Raw genomic sequence first — 19,357 nt, 5'->3', positions numbered from 1 at the left:
GTGCCGCGGTCCCGCTCTGTGCCGCGGTCCCGCTCTGTGCCGCCGCCCCAGCCGCTGCCCCGCTCTGTGCCGCGGTCCCGCTCTGTGCCGCCGCCCCAGCCGCTGCCCCGCTCTGTGCCGCCGCCCCAGCCGCTGCCCCGCTCTGTGCCGCTGCCCCGCAGGCTCCGGCTCGCTGCCGGCCCCACCTCACTACCGTTAACCGGCTGCGCTCGGGGCGCCGGAACAGGCGGTTACCGGCGCCCCCCCGTACAAAAATTGTGCTTCCGAAATCTCTTGATGTCGATTCCGCGGAGGCGGCCGCGCGACCGCCCCCGTGCCACGCACGGCAGAAACCCTTTTTAAAGCGGCGCTTCTCGCCCGTCAGCAGGGGAAACCGACAGAGCTCTATTGAGAGTACGGCGAGCTGTCCTTCCGTTTGTTTCCCCCCCAGTGGCGTCGCAGTGCTGTGTCTCTGCAGTTTAACCTCCGTTTCATCCATTCTTACACATCTCTGCTGTTCCCCCCCAACCCCAGACGCTATTTCCCGACCTCGCTGTCTCCACAGCATATGCAAATCGCGCAGAGCATGCTGGGTCATCACTACCGCACCCTGGAGGGTGGCGGTGGGGGAGGTGCCTGCGGTGGGCGGGGCGGTGCGCACGCGCAGCCAGACTCCCCTTGTGACTGGCTGGCGCCGCGGACCGCTTCCGGGTGGCGGCAGGTGGTGCCCCGGAAGGGCTCGGGAGCTGCGCGGCGGAGGGTGCGCAGCTTCGGTCCGCCTGCGGGTCATGGGGAGGTACGGGGCGGTGGAGGGGCAGGGCGGGGATCGAGGGAGTCCTTTCCCCGATGGCGGAAGGCTCCAGATCCTTTACAGCAGTTTCTACAGCCTGAAACAGGGAGGGAGCGCGGGGGTGGGTGCGGCAGGCCGTGTCCCGCCGCTCACCGGAACGAGCGGGGCCTGGCGCCGGTGTTCAAACCTTCTCCTGTGTGGACGTCACGAGATCGGGAGCGAGGTCCTGGGGTCGGAGGGGTGACCCCGCAGCCTTGACAGGCGGGGTGTGGTCGGGTGCGAGGCGAGTTCGGTGACTTTGTTTTTTCCCGACGGCTTCGACCCCGGCAGCCGGCGGAGACTTTTTGCACGGGGAATGTTTCGTTCAGTCCTATAATGGCGTTCCCCGTGGGCAGGCGTGGGGCTGGTGACCTCTTTAAACTGGCGTCTGGGAAGATGCTGGATGAAAACCTCAGCGAGTGCAGAGCTGTGGCCTCCCCAGGTGCCAGGTGTCAGTGTTTTGGGGGTAAAATGAGTGAGAAGGTTTGAGTTACCCATCAGCATCTGACAACGGCCCGGGGGACAAAAAGAACTTCTTGATTTGTTCCCTTTTAGCTGGTGGAGATCATGGATAAGTGCTGGGGACAGACCCTTCACTGAGCAGTGTAAGGGAATGCTTTACCTCACAGTTTTAATAACTAAAGCATAACAACTTCCCCCATTTTCTCTGAAAATAAAGGGACACCCAGACTGTGCATCTAAATAATGGCAAAAATTGTTATGTCTTGAGGGAAGAGGGAGCCTTGCAGCCCTCCAGAGAATATGCTGAAGGTTTGTCTGGCCTTGACATAGGTTTTAATTCCATTTGTGACCCTGTGCAGTGGTACCAGTGCTTAGTGAGTTACAGCAGTGCTGATTGTGGCTGGCAATCCTGATACTGCCACAGAGGGAAGCTGAGGGAAGGTCCAGGCTCATCTGCACATCACTGCTGACAGCAGATCCCAAGATACTGTGTTTTCTGACAGAAGACTGGAATTTGGCCAAATTCCTACTCCCATTTCAGTTCTAGACATTGGGAAAAAATTCTTTATAGTGAAGGTGGTGAGAGACTCTAATAGGTTGCCCAGGGAGGCTGTGGCTGCCTCCTCCCTGGAGACATTCAAGGCCAGGCTGGATGAGGCCTGGCTGTCCCTGCCCATGGCAGGGGCTTGGAATTGGATGAGCTTTAAGGTCCCTTCCAACCCAACCTATTCTGTGAGGCCTCATCCTCTGCAGCAGTGATTCTGTGCCATCTTCTGATACGTGAGCCCTCTGGTGCTGCTGTGCTGGAGTGGGTGGGTGAGACCTGTCTGGTGTTCCTGTAGGAGTGAGAGTTGTGTGGAAGAGGCGGAAGCGAGAGTAGGGTTCTGCTGCCTGCTGCCCTGGGAAGGTTTGGAGGCCATGGCCGCGGCGTTCGCTGGCCCCACAGCGGTCACTGCCGTAATTAACGAGCTAGACACTCAGATAGCTGTAAGTAAAGCACGGCACTGGCATGTGGGATCCTCACATCCCCCTGGATTCCTGTGTGGGGATCTTAACAGCACTTGAAGAGTGCAATAAGATCCAGAAGTCAGTCAAATGACTTTGTGCTGCTTAAGTGCTTCCTGCCCAAGGATTTCAGGGCTTTCTCCCCTGCATGGTGGATAAGAATTCCTGCTTTCTGGGTTTGTGAACAGCCTGAGAGCTAAAATCAAGACTGTAAAGTCCCTCTTGATCTTGTGCTGAGCTTCTGGTCTGGAGTTACCATCTGAGGAGTTCGTGGGTATGAGCGTAACAGTTTTCCATCGTTAATTCAGTTCAGATGGAGCTAGCAACTTGCTGAGGGCTCTGCAGAAGTGTCCTGGGTCTGAATTGTCCTGAAAGGGCTCAGTGTGGGTGGGTGTGGCAGTGCATGAGAGTGCTGTGAAGTCCTAAAGCAGCCACTTGCAAGTGCTCCTTGGTGATGCCTCCTTTGTGTTTGGTGTGAATTAATCCAAACTAACCAGGTGTGCCCTGATGAGGGACAGCCTCTGTAGCTCAGGGAGCAGATTCCAGGGTCCTCTTCTGGAGCAGCAAGGACAGAGCAAACTTCCAGCCATGACAGAGTAGCTGCCAGTCAGCCTGTGTGGCAGCCAGTGGCCAGTAACCTGGGTAATTTCAGGCATTAAAGGACTGAGTAACCACTGAGCTGCCACAAACCACCTCTGGTTTAGCACTAACAGCTCAGTAAATCTTGCACCTTGGCTGTGGCTCTGGCATTACCTCTGAGCACCCAGCCGTGGAAACAAACCCTGCGTTGCTGAGCCTGCAGTGAGGGATTGCTGCAGGCTGGGCTTGCAGTGGGGTGTTGCTGAGAAGGAACCTTCCACCTGCATACTCCCAGGGGAGCCTGAACCCCAACCCCTTCTCTGGAGATGGGGATTCAAACACTGCCTGCTGCTGCCCTGCTGTGCTGCTACAGGAGTGAGCTCTGTCCTTTAGTTAGCTCTTTGCATGATCTCTTCCTCAAAGCTGTTTGCGGTCCAGGTGCAGTGGATTCAGAAGGCCCTGGCTGGGGGCTGAGGGGTGGTCCCCAAGGTGGGATTCACCCCCAGAGCAAGCAGGTTAGCACCACTGCAGAGCTGCTGCCTCTTCGTCGGCTCGTTGCTCCTCATGAAGAGCTTCATATTCCATGCACCAGGGAAGGTTTTCTCCCCCTCTGACCTTTGCTTTTCTCCTTGCTGCACCCAGAGAGACCAGATCCTCTGTAAAGCTCTGGGATCCCCTGTAAAGCTCTGGGACTCCTCAGGACCCTGCTGTTTACCCTGGGAAAAGGCAGGATCAGCCTGTGGGATTCTGTTTGCTAACTCTGCCTTTCCTTTCCTTTGGCAGTTGATTGGTTTGGGTTCCCACAACCCCAAGAAGAAACAGGACCTGGATAAGCTTTATGATCTCAGAGCTAAAGCCCAACAGATTATGAACCAGTTTGGCCCTTCCACCTTGATCAACCTCTCCAACTTCTCCTCCATAAAACCAGAGCCAGCCAGTACTCCCCCGCAGAGCTCCATGGCCAACAGCACTGCGGTGGCGAAGGTGCCCGGGACGCCCGGCGGAGGAGGTCGGCTCAGCCCTGAGAGCAACCAGGTACCTCCCTCCCTAACCTCAGGACAATGAGGGAGGCCTTCAGACCTGCCTGGGGCTTAATTTCCTGCTTCCTTAACCTGCCTCAGGCTGCCCAGGGATGGGGGGCAGATTCCAGGCCAGGTTGTTTGGGATGACAACTTTATCCCTGTTCTGTAAACCCAAGTGTCCTGGTGTTGCTCAGCAGTAGACTTTCTACTCCCTTCCCTTTGGGGCTGAGAGGGGACTGCCTTCTGCCCTAGAATAACCCAGCACTCACAGGCCTGGTCTCCGTTCGAAACACTAAAGCTGGTAAGCGCCAGAGCCCTGGAAATGCCTCCCTTGTCCCCTGAGCACAAACACAGTCACCAACAGTCACCTGCCTGTGCTTGTCTTTGCCTCTTAAACCCTCTGCTTCTGCCTTGGTCCCCCTCTGCCACCAGCCTTGCTCCAGCCAGCAGCATTTTAGTGCAAATTTAGTGCATGAGGCTTCTTCGTCCAGGCCCTGTTGCATTGCACTTCATGTTCAAAGCAACCTCTGGGGCTGCAAAATGCCTCCTTAATACCTGATGATTCTTGTCTCTGCCAGTCCTGAGCTGTGTCAACACAGCTGGGGGGTGGTGGGGAGGAGGTCTGTTGTGCCTGCGTTGCATAGGCAGCTGCCAAAGCTTGAGAAGTAAATCCTGCCCCCTGCCCCCCTTTCCGCTTCTCTTTCTCCTCCGTGCTCAGGTTTTAACCAAGAAGAAATTGCAGGACCTGGTGCGTGAGGTGGATCCAAATGAGCAGCTGGATGAAGATGTGGAAGAAGTAGGTACCAACCCATGGCAGGGGCTGCAAAAAGAGCTAATCTAGTTTTTTTTAGGGACCAGTGGCCCTGTGTGTGAGGGAGGGAGGCTGGGTTGGTTCATTTTACTCCTCCGGAGTCTCTTGTTCCTGCAGCCTTCAGCCATCTGTGTCTGCTGCTGCATCTTGGTGTCTGATAGGGTTTTAAACAGCAATAAGCACCTTTGAAACACCAGCTCCTGAGGGCTTTTTTCATACTTTCCACATAATGTGAGCTGCCTGCTGCTGCTGAGCCAGGTGGTTGTCCTTGCTCTGCCCCAGATGCTGCTGCAGATCGCCGATGATTTCATCGAGAGCGTGGTGACCGCAGCCTGCCAGCTCGCACGGCACCGCAAGTCCAACACCCTGGAGGTCAAAGATGTGCAGCTGCACCTTGGTGAGTGCTTCCCTTTTCCCCTCAGCCTGAGTCAAGACGTGGCCCTGGTGTCAGGGTGGAAACCTGTGAGTAGCTGCAGCCTTGTTGCCACTTAATAACAGCAAGGGGATGAAGGAGGTTGCTGCCTCTAACCATCCCCTCTTCAGATCACAAAATCACAGGTGGGAGGGGTTGGAAGGGACTTCCAGAGATCATCCAGCCCAACCCCCTGCCAGAGCAGGGTCACCCAGGGCAGGTCACACAGGAGCACATCCAGATGTGGCTTGAAAGTCTCTGGAGAAGGAGGCTCCACAACCTCTCTGGGCAGCCTGCTCCAGGCCTCCAGCACCAGTTTGTGTCCATTGCCCCTTGTGCTGTAGCTGGGTAGCACTGACAAGAGGTTGGCACCTTCCTGACACCCACCCTGCATCTGTGCAGTTTGTAGCCTGCCTTGGAAGCTCCCCAGCACAGGGGCTACGTCTTCCCCATTTTTCCTGCTGTGCAGCCCTCCACTGCTCTGCTTTTGGGAAGCTTTTCTAGCTGGTGCGTGGGTCCAGCTCCAGACAGGCTGCTGCCAGTGGTGACAAGGACACTGCTGTGAGGGGTGGCTGGGGCAGGGTTGCTGACCTGTGCTCTCTTCTAGAGCGTCAGTGGAACATGTGGATCCCAGGCTTTGGTTCTGAAGAGATCAGGCCCTACAAAAAAGCCTGCACTACAGAAGCTCACAAACAGGTAAGGAGCCCTAAGGAGATGGTCTTTGACTCCTGGCACTGGGAATTTGTTGCCTCTTCCAAGTGGTTTGAACTTGAAATAACTTCAGAGTCTCCACACCGGTTTGTGCAGAGAGGACTTGGACAGTTGGGGACAGGCTTGTGAGCAGGGCCTGTTGTGACAGGACAAGGGGGGATGGGTTGGACTGAGAGAGGGAGATTGAGACCGGAGAGAAGGAAGAACTTTTGATGTTGAGAGTGGTGAGAGCCTGTCTCAGGTTGCCCAGAGGGTGGGAGTTGCCCCATGCCTGGCACCATTGCAGGTCAGGTTGTTTGGGGCTCTGAGCAGCCTGCTCTGGTTGCAGCTGTCCCTGTCACCAGCAGTGGCCTTTGGAGTGGGTGGTTAGAGCCAGGGAGGAGCTGCCCCGGAAGCTGTTGCAGTTCATGGAAGTTGTTGCATCTCCTCTGCTGCAGCAGCTGCTGAGCCCAGAGAGACCTTGGCATGGGCTTTGATCTGTGCACTATCTTTGGGGTTCCACCCCTCGGGGGGAAGATCCCAGGCCCTTGCTTTCCCTCTGCCTCCAGCTTGAGACCCCATTAAGATTCAAACAGACCTGAAAGTCCTGTGTGGGAACAAGTCAGTCGTGTCCTGGAGAACACAAGACACTTTGTAGCTGCACAGTGACAGGTTTGTTCTGCTCTAACCTTGTCTGAGCTGCTCAGCCTCCTGTGTTCTTCTCTTTCCTCCCACAGAGGATGGCTCTGATCCGCAAAACTACCAAGAAATAGCCCCTGGGAGGAGCCGGGAGCAGACCCAGCACGTCTGGGGCAGCTGCAGCCTCCACCACCATCCATGGGGTGTTTTTTTTATGCTTTACAGAGAAGCATATATTTTTTATGAATGGTGCAGCAATATCTTGACTTTATGAGGAGATCTGCCAAAAACATTCTTCACCCATTTCCTCCTCCCCCACCAGGGGTGCAGTGTGTCTCAGCCCAGGGACCTTTTCTTTGTGACTTGAAAGTGGTTTCTCGTATCAGTGGTTACCTAAGGGACAGAGCCTTTGTGTGGGACAGTGTTAGAAGTGTCTGTAGAGGTTTTTGTTTCCTCCCTCCTGCCCCTACTTGCTCCAGTACTTTGTAATGTCAGTGTTTATACAAATACTTGCCTTTGTTTTACATGAATAAAGAAATTATTGCTTTAAGGCCATGGCACAGCCTCGTGCTCTTCAGGCAGCCTCCACGCTGCTGCTTTCTCTGGGTGGCGTCCTGGGGAGGCCTCTGCCCTGGGCTTTGGAGCCAGTGGGAGGCTTTCTCCAGGCTCAGCTGTGCTGGTGGGGCTGGGCAGGTGATGACTGAGGCCAAGGCATCAAGGTGATGCTGCTTGCCTGGCACAGGAGAGAGGCCATGCCATGTGCCTGTCCCTGCCTGCTCTGCACAGCCTTCACCAGAGAAGCCCCAGGTGTGTTTCTGGTGGTGAGGAGGTAGGTGGCAGCTCTGAACTCCTGCACAAGAGGGAGGCCCTGTATGGCCTCCTGCCTGGTTTGCTGCTGGGTCCTGGGCCTCCCAGTGTCTGTAGGGAGGGGAAGCTGCCCAGGCTGAAATCAATCAGCACCCAGGACAGGCTCCCCTCTGCTGCTGAGGAGCCCTGGCAGTGGGGGCAACACCAGGCTGGTGGCTGCTAGGGCAGAGCTGCTCCTGCACCACAACTCACAGGGGTGTGGAGTTCCCCGACTGCTCCTCAACCCCTCCTGAGCATGGAGGAGAGCAGCTCTGGGTGAGAAGGTTGGGTGATAGAGGGGAGTTCAGATCATTGTGGACCCTGTGGCGCTGGGAGCGGCTGTGCTGCTGTGTCAGAGGCTAGGGACAGCCTTGTAGAAAGTGATGTGCAAAGAGAAGTGGAGGGGAGTGGGGGATGACACCCACCTCTGCAGACCACTGCCCCATCCTGCCTAGGACTACCCTTCCCATGGGCAGCCTTGGCACCAGCTGCTTCCCCTTCCCCAGGAAAACACAGGCAGGCATTGCAGTGAGCAGAGGGTGTTTAATGTGCCCTTGCCCACTGCTCCTGCTGCACCTCAGCTGCTCCATGCCCACCTCACCTCCTGTGCATTGCAGTGGGCAGAGCCCAGCAAGTCCCAGTGTCCCCAGCTCTAGCAGGAGCATCTCTTCCTCTTTTCTTCCTTCTCAGGCACCTGTGCCCTGTGCAGTGCCGGCAGTGGGACACTGCTCCTCACCCCCTCCCATGCCTCGCCGGGCGCCAGCCGCCCTGCCTGCAGCGCCTGGTAGATGCCCAGGGTCAGCATCTGGAAGGCCTGCGCCACGTTGCTGGCATCCTTGGCCGAGGTCTCCACGTACTGCACCCCCAGCGAGGCTGCCAGCTTCTCTGCCTCCTTCCTGCCCACCTGCCGCTGCCCAGCCAGGTCACTCTTGTGCCCCACCAGCAGGAGGATGATGCGGGAGGGCTGCAGGGTGTCGGTCACCTCGCGGTGCCAGCGCCGCACGCTCTCGAAGGACGCGCGGTTGGTGAGGTCGAAGAGCAGCATCCCCCCGGCCGAGCTCCGGTAGTAGGAGCGAGTCACAGACCTGGGCGCAGAGAGGGGCAGGGACGGCGTCAGCAGCCCTGGGGCTGCCTGGGCCCACCTCAGGGAGCATCTTCCCTGCCCGAAGGGCAGCCTCAGCCACGTCCTGACCTCTTGCTCCTAAGACCCTACATGAGTGAGGAGCCCTGGCCACTCCTGCTTGTACCAGCAAGGGCTGCAGGCAGCCATGGCCCTGCACAGCGATCCAAGCTCCCCCACCCCCCTGCAGCCACATCCCTGGAGCTATCCAGTGCCCTGCAGTCATGTCCTGGAGCTCCCACATCTCCTGAAGACACATCTTGGAGCTCCCTCATCTCCTGTAGGTGTGCCCCTCAAGCTCTCCTGTCCCCTGCAGCCATGTCCTTCAAACTGGCCCATCCTCTCCAGCCACAGGCCTGCCATTGTCCTGTCTTCTGCTGCCACATCTCTTGAGCTCCCCTGTTGCCAGCAGCCAGCCCAGCCGGAGGAGGGCAGCCCCAACAGTGAGCTCTGGAGGCTTCTAGTAGCTGAGCTGGGCAAGCCACTTCATCTAGCTCCCAGGGGGCTCCCAGCCTCTGCCCCATCACTGTGCAGCTGGTGGGGCAGAGGCGTGCTTGGAGTGTGTGTGTGTGTGGGGGGGGGTGCCCTGTACCTGCTCTGGAGCTGGAACCAGGGCTTGCAAGACAATCCCAAGGGCTCTTCTCTCTGGGCCACCCTTGGCTTTGGTTCAGCAGGGCCCCTGCAGCCTGCCTGGTGCTGGGCATTGTGGTTCCTCACCCACAGGGCTCCCCCAGCAAGGGGGACAGGGTTGTATCCAGGCCCTCCCCTGGACTGGGATCAATATCCCACCAGCAGTCTAAATCCAGGGGAACACCCACCTGAACCGCTCCTGCCCGGCCGTGTCCCAGAACTGCAGCTTCACCCTCAGCCCTGGCTCCAGCTCCACGAACTGCACGTGGAAGTCCACCCCCACGGTCTGGTTGATGGCATCCAGGAAGACGCCCTCGGTGTAGCGCCGCAGCAGGGAGGACTTGCCCACTGTGGAGTCCCCCAGCATGATGACCCTGAACTGGTACTGCCACCGCGGCTCCATCGGCGCTGCTGCACTCCGCTGGCCCCCGTGCCAGGAGCGTGCCCAGGCAGGCAGCACCGGGGCCTCTGCTCCTCCACCCAGGAGGCGTTCCCGACGCCATGGGTGCTGGGTGGCTCCTGCGCAGCCTCCTCGCTCCCTTTATCTTGGTTCTGTCCAAGTGGAAGCACCCAAGATGGGCCTGGTCCCATTTTCCCAGGGGGTGGCCCTGAAACAGGAGGACCATCAAGTGATGTGGCCACACCATCTCCCGACGCAGAGCAAATGTGTCAGAACCGCTTGGGTTGAAGACCATCCAGTCCAACCATGAACCCAACACCACCGAGTGCCCTTCAGCACCACAGCCCCAGGGCTCCCTCCAAACCTCCTTCCCCAGGGCCCAGTGCTTAGCTCAGCATTAACTTGGTGTGGAAGCACCTCAGATTTATTCAAACCGCCCCTGCAGGGGAGTGTCAGGTTTCCAGAGCCCCCAAATTAAGGCTTGAAATAACCCAGGACAGGGGCTGCAGCCCTGCATGTCACCCAGAGGTGGGAGACCGCAGGGTGCTGGGGCAGGAGAGAAGCAGCCCCATGGGTGGAGGGTCCCCATCAGCACTGGCAGCGCTCCTGGGGCCCCCGCTGTGGCAGGGTCTGGTGGTGTCGCTGATTGGAGATGAGCCTAATACCACCACAGCCACTGTGTGGGGTGAGCCCCTCCTGCTTCCCCAGAGCTTGCTGGATGCCTCCTGCCAGCATCTGGAAGGCCAGCTCCACATTGAGGTTGGTGTGGGCTGAGGTCTCCACGAAGGTCATGCCCAGGGTAGCAGCCAGGTGCCAGGCTTCCTCCGCCGACACTGCGCGCTTGGCCACCAGGTCACTCTTGTGTCCCACCAGGACGAAGTGGGGGGGCCTGTCCCCGGCCGCTTCCCAGTACCAGTCAGGGATGTGCTCGAAGGACGCACGGTTGGTGAGGTCAAAGACCAGCAGCACCCCTGCTGCACTCCGGTAGAAGGACCTGGTGATGGACCTGGGCACACCATGGGGAGTTTGGGGGGGAACCTTGGCGCCCCCCATATCTAAATCCATAGGACGGGGCTTGGGGGGGGATTGCTGGGTCCCAGCTGGGACCTCGGGATTAGGAAGGGGAGACTTGCCTGGATGATTTGCACCCTCCCTTTTCGGCTCAGCATCCCCCCAACCCGACTGGAGGGAAGGTCCAAAGGAGGCTTGGGGGTCTTTGCAGGATCCCTCCACCCCCTCCGCGTCAACCCAAGCCACAGTGGGCAGGGGCAACACCCATGGGTGGGGTCGATGGGCCTCAGCACTAGGTAGAAATGGAGCACGCCCAGATCAGTCCCGGGGCTCCCAAAAGACTCCCAGGTATGGAGGCAGTGCTGGACCCCTCCAAGCCACAGCCTTCAGATCTTCAGCCCTTCACACCCCATTTGAGCCTCGTTCATGCTCTCAGGAGCTCCTGGCTCCAGTCTGATCCAATCAGGAGGGAAATCCAGCCCTCCAAGCCCCCAGGACTTGCAGCGAGCTCTGCCCTCTTGGCCACCCCCCAAAATCAGCTCCAGCTTCACTCCAAGCTCAGCACAAAGATTCATTAGGCCCGAAAGCGTCAGCGGCCGTCGCAGTCGGTCCCCACACGCCCACCCCAGGGCGGAGGGGAAAGGGTCAGCTGAGTGCTGAGGTCCCACATGGGGGCTGTGTCCCTACCCCCATCTCACCTGAACCGCTCCTGGCCGGCAGTGTCCCATAGCTGCAGCTTGGCCTTGCCGGCGGGCGGCACCGACACGGTGCGGCTGTAGAACTCCACGCCGATGGTGGGGCCGGGGGATGCCCTCCCCACGGTCCCCTCTCCTGGACCCTCGGCAAAGCAGCGCAGCAGCGACGACTTCCCCACTGCTGCATCCCCCAGCACGATGACACGGAACTGGTAGTGTCCCTCAGGGTCAGGATCCTGGGGGCGACCTCTCATTGTCCCCATCGTGGTCGCTGTGCCCGGGGTAGTTCACCAGCTCCAGGCTGGCCAGGTCCTGGCCCAGCTAGGTTGTGCTGTGCTGATGGTACTGGCGACAGGTCTCCACCCCTGCCCCACCCTGCGGCGCCTTCCCTGGGGACAGTGCTGGCCTCACAGGCACAAGGCAGACAAACAAAGCGTCCCAGGGACGAGAAAGAAGCCGCCGGCTCCGTCCTCCTTCTGCCGTCCCCAGGATGTTTGCCACTGTTCCGCTGCCCGGCTTTGGAGGCAGGGACGGCCAGGCTGTGGTGTCCCAAAAAAGGCACTGGAACCATGAAGGAAGCCAAAATCCGGAGCCGAGAGGGCCGAGCTCTGCGGGAAAGGGGCTCCCAAGTCCCCACGAGGAGACAGGAAGAGGGGTCAGAGGCACTGGCTCGGAGTACCCAGGACAAAGGTGCTCTCTGCAAACAGCCCAGGGCAGCCGCAGGGGCATGGGGACTTTGCCACCGGCCAGCCCTGCCCCCCACGATAGCTGTGCAGACAGAAACACAAAGGCTGCAGCGGCTCCAGGGCAGCTTCCACTGCACTTGGTCCCCACGCGAGAAAATGGGCAACGACTCACCAGGGCAACATGAGACTGTCCCTGGGCAGGAGCTGGGGAGCTCCATGCACCTCTGAGACCCTCCTGCACACACAGGGACCCACCACCCAGGGGCCCCAGGAAGAACCACCAGTGGTGGATGCTGCCCCAGTTCCCATGTCTGAAGGGAAAGAGCAGCTCATGCTCAGCCCAGCTCTGGAGTGCAAAGAGATCCTCTTCAGCTCCCTTGGGTGGCAGCTCGACACTATGGGGAGCACCAACTTTGCAGAGCAGAGACAAAACCACATCTGAGCATGCAGCAGCTGCCTGGAGACCCAGCCCATGGTACAGCTACGGCAGAACTGACAGAACCCACCTGGCAGGATCCATGACCTCTGGCAGAAGCAGCAGCTGCTCAGATTTCAGTTGTCTCATCCCCAGCACTCAGGACACCAGCTAGGACTCCCCACCACCCCCCACTCAGAGGTCCCAGCCCTGGCTCAGCAGTCAGGTGCCACCCCACCCCAACACCCGCAGCAGACACAGTGAGAATTCCACAGGCAGAGTTTATTCAAAGTATTTCACATCTGGACCCTTCCCCAAGCTCTTCAGAGAAACCTCCACAGGAGGGACTCAGCATTTAAATGGGACCTCGAGCAGCACCTGGAGCCAAACCAGTTCTGCCTCCCCACGAGGCAGGTGAACAGAGCCCAGGATCAGCTGTTCTACCACCCAGGGAAGTTCATGGCTTGGGAAGGGGATGGATGGATCTGGCTACACCAAGGTCCCACTTCTGGAGGAGAGCTGGAGAAAAACCAAGTCCTGCTCTGCAGCACTGAAGCTCTTTGGGACCAGCTCACCTAAGGCCCACATGCTGCAGAGACCTGGAGGGGGGCATAAAGAAATAATGCAGACCAAGTAAGAGCAGCTGAGCCCACCTGAACCTCCCTGGCACTCCCTCTCTTCTCCCACACCATGAGGAGGGTTTGGTTAGATCTTGCCTGGCCTCAGCCCCATATCCGCAGGACTCATCCAGCAGTCTCCAAAGGAAGGGAGTCATCACTGACCAGGCTGCTGCGGTGTGCCCACCTCGTGGGCACTGCTCTGCAGGGAGCAGGCTGCCCAGTTAAAAACTGGTAATCATGGAGTGGTTTCATTGGGGACTTTTAAAGCTCCTCTAGCCCATCCCCTCTGCAGTCACCAGGGACATCTGCAACTAGAGCAGGTTGCTCAGAGCCCAAACCAGCCTGACCTGGAATAGTTCCAGGGATAAATGTAAGTCCATCATCCCCACCAGCACAGCCCAGACTAAGGACTGGCTGCTTTCCAGCATGGGTGCAGTTGGCTAGATCTGCTCTTTGTCCTCCAGGACAAGCAGGATCCCACTCCAAACCCCAGCACCCGGTTACAGCCCACAAAGTACACTCACGTGGCTCCACATCACAGCTGTCTGAACTTGGGCCCTTGGGAAAGCAAGCCCAGCCCCTTCCCTGGGACAGGGCATCACATGCTCCTGGCCTTTTCCACGTAGCCGTTCCTGAAAGCAGAGCCAGACATGAGGATCTGCAGCCAACAGATCACCGCGCACAGGGAATGGAGGCATCAGATCCAGCCCCAGCCTGGTAACTCGACAGCAAGCCACTCTCCACCCATGCCCAACACTCATCCTTCTCCTTGACCAGGGGTTCAGTCCCACCCCAGCCCTCCCACAAGAGCAACATCAACACAAAATGTCTTCCCACTGGCCCCTCTCAGAGCTGGACACCACCAGCACAGAGCCCAAGACCAGTCTGAACTTTGGTTTTCCTCCTTTTTTGACCATAAGATCGGTATTCAGATCTGATGGGAAAGGGATCTGGAGGGACAGGCTGCAGAGCCTGGGACAGGGCACCATGTTCTCACCCTGGGTCTATCCCGCAGGCTCACCATCATCTCAGCTACCTCCTCAGCACCAAGGAAGCCTGGAAGACACCAAAACACCCCCCCCAGAACTTCATCATCAGCAAGCACATTATGGACTCTCCCACTCAGAAACCACCAACTCCCTGCAGGACAGCACACCCCAATCCCTGAAAAGGTGTCGGAGGGGCGAGTGACAGCAGTGGGCAGAGAGGCCCAGCAGTCAAAGACCTTCCCGTTGCTCTTGCACGTCATTGGAGAGCTGGAGCTACTGCACGGAGCCACAGCTCTTGGATTAACGTGCCTGGAGCTCGCCCAGCAGTGGCTCTTACAGCTTCGGATGGTGTTCGGGCAGCTCTGGATCAGATCAGATCCCCAGCTCTGCCACTGGCCAGCAGTGGAAGTCCACCTGTCCCACCCATACACGACCTCGACGGAAGAAGACATAAGGGGGGAGTCTGCAGAGGGCTTTTAAAGCTCCTCTAATCCACAGAGGAGCCACAGTGCCACACTGAGAGCCACAAACACCACACTGAAAGGATCTACGAGCAGAGGACCAGGATCTGCTACTCCAGCCGTGAAGGCAACCAAATCCCCAGCACTCGGGGAGATTGCACAGCCTGGACCACAGGTCTCACCTGCCCAACGCTGCCGAGAGGTGGCTGTCAGCACACACCGGGGTCGCCTTTTATGCTGCGATGCTGCTGGGGAAGAACAGAGTCTTGAGCTTCGGGGACAGGACAAAGTATCTTGACCAACGGAAAAGACAGCACCTCCCCACACCAATCCGGACCCCAGAAGCAGGAACTTGGGGTAGTGCTTCCCTCCCCAGACACCACCTCGACCCCCAGCCAGGGCCGGTGACCCCCCAGCCTCTCGCTCCCCGAGATTTGTATTTTCCCGAGATGTTGCCGGACAGTTACGAAAATTCAAACTGAGCGGCGACCGTCGAGGAAAATCTCTTCCCTCTCGGCTCCTTTTTGACTGCATCAGCCACAGCACCGAGGCAGACGCAGCTTCGATAGGGCCGGGCAGACCTGCGGGGTTCCCCGGCCCGACAGCCGCCTTTCCTGGGTGGGTTTTGGCTCAGCCCACGGCGGAGGCCGTCACTCACCCGTGCCAGGCCCGGTTACGGAGGAACAGAGGGAGGAAAGCGCTGCCGCAGCCGCGCAGCCCTTGTCGGCTCATCGGAGCGGCCCGCTGAGCAGAGCCTGGACAAAAAGAACGATGCAGTGGGGCCGAGCGGCGGCAGAGCCCCAGGCAGGGCGGATGGCAGCGGATTGTCCTTACACCGCAAGCCGACCACCACCACAGCCGCCATGACGGAAAGAGGCTGAGACCCGCCCGCGCTCACCCTTTATACGGGGCAGCGCGGGTGTTGATTGGCTGTGGGGCCTGGCCCTGCCGCGGAGCCTCCTGGGAGGTGTAGTGCGCCCAGCCCGCAACGCCCGCGAACCCCCACGGCCCCGCCAGCCCCCTGCAGGGAACCAGTGAATCGTTTTGGTTGGAAAAGCACTTCAGGATCCTCCAGTCCAACCATTATCTAACTCTGCCAAGGCTTGGGGCCATTCCTTTTGTCCTGTTACTTGTTCCTTGTAGAGAGCTTCCTTTTCTATAGCCTCAACACCCCCAGCTCCCTCAGCTGCTTTTCCCCAGCTCCATTCTCCAGACCCTTCCCCAGCTTTGTTGCCCTTCTCTGGACCTGCTCCAGCCTTCAATGGCCTTCTTGGAGTGAGGGCCCCACAACTGAACCCAGTATTCAAGGTGCAGCTTCACCAGTGCCCAGTACAGGGAAACAATCCCTGCCCTGGCCCTGCTTGTCACACTATTCCTGATCCAAGCCAGGATGCCACTGGCCTTCCTGTCTACCTGGCCACACTGCTGGCTCATATTCAGCTGCTGTTGATCAACAATCAGTCCTCAATGCCATGGCCTTGTTGGGTTGTGCCACCCCCACCCCATGCTGTGCCACCCCAGCCTGCGCCACACCTTCTCATGCCACTGCATTCCACGCCTTGCACTCTCCACAAGATAAACACACCTTGCATGCTCCTCTGTCAGCCATGGGGGAGGCCAGGGCAATCTGACCCGTAAAGCAGCAAGACCACCATCAACAACCCCCTGACTTGCACTGCGGGTGAGCTGTGCTCCCAGCCCTGCCTCCACCACTCTCCAGTCTGGTGGCATAAAGACAATTTCTCTCTCTTCCTCCCCACAAAATCAGGGTTGCTCTTCCAACAGGTGAAAGCAGCCACAGTGCTCCCCCTCTGCTCTGCCATGTGGAAGGCAGAGGAGTGAACACCCCACCCTCAGGGGATGGAAGGGAAGTTTCTTGGAAACAGAAGTCACTCTGCCCAAACAACTCCTCTGTCAGGCTCTGTCACTCAGAAGCAGCAGGAGGGATTACTGACAGTTCTGGGGGTACTGATGGTGAAGTCACCATGAGACATCAGGTTGAAAAGCATGAGACTGCTTCCTGCCCTGGTGAAAGTGCAAAAGGATGAGGGAGAACAGTAGTGACTTTTCAATCCATTCTGAGCAAAATTCACAGATAAAAAAACCCCACAGTGCTGTGTTCATGCTTGGGCTCGATGATCTCAAAGATCTTTCCCAACCTAGATGATTCTGTGATTCTCTGACTCATCCTTTCAAGCCGGTAGCCTGATCACAAACATGCCAGATGACCAACAAAACAAGCCTGATACCCTGTTACAAGCAGAAGAAAGTCTGGAAGTGAGCCCCAAACCTTGTGTGACCAAAGCTCTTCTAAAAACAGCTCCTCTCAAAGCTGGTGGGGACAGTTTACAGGCGGCTGGACCTGTCCTCTACCTCCTCCACGGATCGTGCACCTGCTCTGCTGAGTCACAAGGCATTCCCTGGGCAGCCGGAGTGCTCCCTGGCACAGCCATGTGTGCAGAGTGAACCTAGAGACCTCCCTGCCCGGTTTGAGGGCAGGACAGAAACTAGCAGCTCACTGTAGCAAACCTCCCCCAAAAGAAACACCACCCCAAAAATTTAACCCTTTGTAAAGACCAAGTTTTGGGGATAGAATAGAATAGAATAAACCAGGCTGGAAGAGACCTTCAAGATCACCTTCCAAATGCTAAAAGTGAAGAATCCCAGACAGCAACACAATGGGTGCTCAGGAGGCAAGAAGATGGATGGAGATCCACAGAGAAGCAGGGAAAATCCCACTGCATGTCTGTGGTACTCGACCACAAGGCCCCTGAAGCTCTGAGGAAACTTCCTGGCACAGCTGGGGGCCTCACATCAACCTCCTTCTGTAGCACAGGGTGGGGAGCCAGCAGAGGGAATAGGAGCCAGTGCTGGAAGAGGCTGCAGTTGCCACCACCAGACAGGCAGGAGCAGACAATCCACAGGGAAGTGCCCAGGGAAAAGCTCACTACCAGTGAGGAAAAGCAGGCAGGGACTGGGGATCCAGGCAAGTTGCTGTGCCAGTGGCTCCCCAGGGACCCTGTCTGCTGAGGGGACACAAGCAGCCTGGGCCACATACAGCTCTCCATCACCTAACTGAGCTGTCTCCCATGGTTTTAGTCCTGGAAATTCTCCAGCAGGAGCAGCAGAATCCCAGCATGGTGAGGGTTGAAAGGAACCTCTGAAGATCATTGAGTCCAACCCCTCTGCTAGAGCAGTATCACCTAGAGTCACACAGAAACATGTTCAGGTGGGTTTGAAATGCCTCCAGAGAAGGAGACTCCACAGCCTCTCCAGGCAGCCTGCTCCAGGGCTCCAGCACCCTCGTACCAAAGAAGTTTCTCCTTCTGTTCAGACGGAAACTGCTGGGCTCCAGTTTGTGTCCATTGCCCCTTGTCCTGTCACTGGATATTACTGAGAAGAGTCTGTCTCCATCCTCCTGACACCTGCCCTTTAAGCATTAATAGTAATTAACGTAATTAAAGAATTAATGAGATCCTTCCCCAGTCTCCTTTTCTATTGGCTGAGGAAACAGGAGCAATCAAGCAGCACCCCCAAACCCTTCTCACTGCACTCAGCAAAAGCATTGTGCCTGGGAGTAACTGGGAAGGAAGAAGAGCAGAATAACTGGAAAAGCAACAGGGACTTCCTGAGGAAATACTCCAGCCAAGCCCAAAGTGAAAGCAAGCTGTGTCAAGTGCCATGTCCTGAGCTGGCTCTGCCCATCTCTACCTAGAGCTGTCACACTCAGCATTCAAACCCTCTCCTGTCACCGAATTAATTTCATGGCTAAGCAAATCCCAAGTCAGACCCAGGAACTGGTGTATCCAGAAAGCTTCAGAAGATGTGCTGGGAGATAGCAAAGCTGGAGGGTAAAAATTCCTCTCAGATCTTGTTCAGCATAAGCTGGGGATTAGGAAGCAGGTAACCAGAGATGCAAGATCAGAGGCAAAGATCTCTGTTCCTCAAAGGGATTCAGGGAAACACCTCAGGGGTTTTGGTACCTCTTGGTGTGCAGCACAGGAACCTGTCTGTTGAAACCAGCCCAAATAACAGGAATTTAACACACAGAAAACATCATTATCAGGTTCCTTGACTCTGCTACTGCCCCACATCTGCTAGAGAAAAGGTTTCAGCCTCTCCATCCTGCTGGGAGTCAGCTGGAGTTTCTCCTTGGCCACCCCCATGCTTACTGTCAAGCTTTTAATTAACCACCCAATGGCAAGGGGCCACCAGCTTAGGCTGTGGAAATCACCAATTCATGCCCAGCACCCATGTCCTTCCAGCTCTGCAGCTGGCAAAGCTTTTCCAGTCTCTGTGACACAAACAACAATCCCAGAGTCCCTGCAGTTCAGAGTAACCCAAGCTGGACCATCACCACATCTTCATCCTCACAGGAAGGACGCTGGAATCATTTCTGCAGGTACCACAAACACAGTAGACTCGAACCAGAAAGCTTCCTCCTCCCAGCCGTGGAGCTGGCTGCAACTTTCCAGACTTACGCAAGGCCGGCGAGCTGCGGTACCACCTGCCTTGGGCCTCTTGCCTTTAGCAGATGAAGAGAAAAGCAGATTTAACCTTGCCAGGTGGAGTCCTCAGCTTTCATCTTCTCTTACATGGTAATTAAGCAGGGTTATTCCTGTAGCCGTCCATGAGACAAAGGATCCCACACTTCGTTTCACTTGGATTCCGAAACACAAACCCTATACAATCCAGGGGACAGTTTTGTAGCTCCACGTGAAAGTCTCCTCTCTGCTTCAGGTGCTGCAATACTGGCCAGGAGCTGAAAACAAACATGAAGATGAGTAAGTGACAGACAGGGACTAACAGCTCCAAAGAACATTGGTTCAGATTCTCACAAACAACCCCAGAACAGTGGCTCACACATTGAGGGGACGTGGCCCAAAGCCTCACATCTACCTCTCTCCTAAAAGGCAACGTGTGGGCATTTTGAGCCCTGCAGCACCAGTAAAGAATTCAGGGAATTGTTTGGCTGGACAAGCCCTCCAAGACCATTGAGTCCAACCATCAGCCCAACACCACCATGGCCACTAAACCATGGACCCAAGTGCCATGG

At 57.3% G+C, this 19,357-nt stretch overlaps 2 protein-coding genes, 1 long non-coding RNA gene and 4 other non-coding genes across 8 annotated transcripts; 1 reads left to right on the top strand and 6 right to left on the bottom strand.

Annotated features, from left to right (window-relative positions):
* Positions 1 to 210: 210 nt before the first annotated feature.
* LOC128898261 (U11 spliceosomal RNA) lies at positions 211 to 340 on the bottom strand. Its single transcript, XR_008462782.1, has one exon. It is a non-coding gene; the product is annotated as a U11 spliceosomal RNA (small nuclear RNA).
* A 375-nt stretch (positions 341 to 715) lies between these two features.
* Positions 716 to 6,978, top strand: TAF12 (TATA-box binding protein associated factor 12). Of its 2 annotated transcripts, none has more exons than XM_054171033.1 (6): positions 716 to 775; positions 3,638 to 3,889; positions 4,595 to 4,672; positions 4,970 to 5,084; positions 5,707 to 5,795; positions 6,527 to 6,978. In XM_054171033.1, exons 2-6 carry the CDS (start codon positions 3,722 to 3,724, stop codon positions 6,560 to 6,562), a joined length of 486 nt encoding a protein of 161 aa, XP_054027008.1. In that variant the 5' UTR covers positions 716 to 775; positions 3,638 to 3,721; the 3' UTR covers positions 6,563 to 6,978. The 2 variants fall into 2 exon arrangements, with proteins under 2 accessions (XP_054027008.1, XP_009903229.1); XM_009904927.2 differs by lacking the exon at positions 716 to 775 and adding an exon at positions 2,095 to 2,257.
* A 948-nt stretch (positions 6,979 to 7,926) lies between these two features.
* RAB42 (RAB42, member RAS oncogene family) lies at positions 7,927 to 12,336 on the bottom strand. The gene is given in 7 exon segments (XM_054170875.1): positions 7,927 to 8,359; positions 9,213 to 9,454; positions 9,457 to 9,572; positions 9,575 to 9,632; positions 11,134 to 11,339; positions 11,542 to 11,738; positions 12,323 to 12,336. Coding segments are annotated over 7 exon segments (1,266 nt in total).
* Positions 12,337 to 12,638: 302 nt separating this feature from the next.
* Positions 12,639 to 15,145, bottom strand: LOC128898213 (uncharacterized). Its single transcript, XR_008462752.1, has 3 exons — positions 14,960 to 15,145; positions 14,484 to 14,546; positions 12,639 to 13,907 (listed from the first exon to the last, which is right to left on the bottom strand). It is a non-coding gene; the product is annotated as an uncharacterized LOC128898213 (long non-coding RNA).
* On the bottom strand, positions 12,946 to 13,017 carry LOC128898264 (small nucleolar RNA SNORD99). Its single transcript, XR_008462785.1, has one exon. It is a non-coding gene; the product is annotated as a small nucleolar RNA SNORD99 (small nucleolar RNA).
* On the bottom strand, positions 14,022 to 14,151 carry LOC128898255 (small nucleolar RNA SNORA44). The gene has a single exon (XR_008462776.1). It is a non-coding gene; the product is annotated as a small nucleolar RNA SNORA44 (small nucleolar RNA).
* On the bottom strand, positions 14,734 to 14,878 carry LOC128898252 (small nucleolar RNA SNORA16B/SNORA16A family). The gene has a single exon (XR_008462773.1). It is a non-coding gene; the product is annotated as a small nucleolar RNA SNORA16B/SNORA16A family (small nucleolar RNA).
* Positions 15,146 to 19,357: the final 4,212 nt, after the last annotated feature.

Source organism: Dryobates pubescens, chromosome 20, assembly GCF_014839835.1.
Source record: "Dryobates pubescens isolate bDryPub1 chromosome 20, bDryPub1.pri, whole genome shotgun sequence".
Classification (NCBI taxonomy): Eukaryota; Metazoa; Chordata; class Aves; order Piciformes; family Picidae; genus Dryobates; species Dryobates pubescens.
Note: the sequence above shows the minus strand (reverse complement) of the source record. Positions and strands in the feature narration are given on the sequence as shown.

Coding starts and splice junctions, on each gene's coding strand:
- TAF12 (XM_009904927.2), top strand. CDS start 2,189: ATGGCCGCGGCGTTCGCTGGCCCCACAGCGGTCACTGCCGTAATTAAC. Junction 3,890..4,594: donor TCAGCCCTGAGAGCAACCAG/GTACCTCCCTCC, acceptor CTCCGTGCTCAG/GTTTTAACCAAGAAGAAATT. Junction 5,085..5,706: donor AGATGTGCAGCTGCACCTTG/GTGAGTGCTTCC, acceptor GCTCTCTTCTAG/AGCGTCAGTGGAACATGTGG.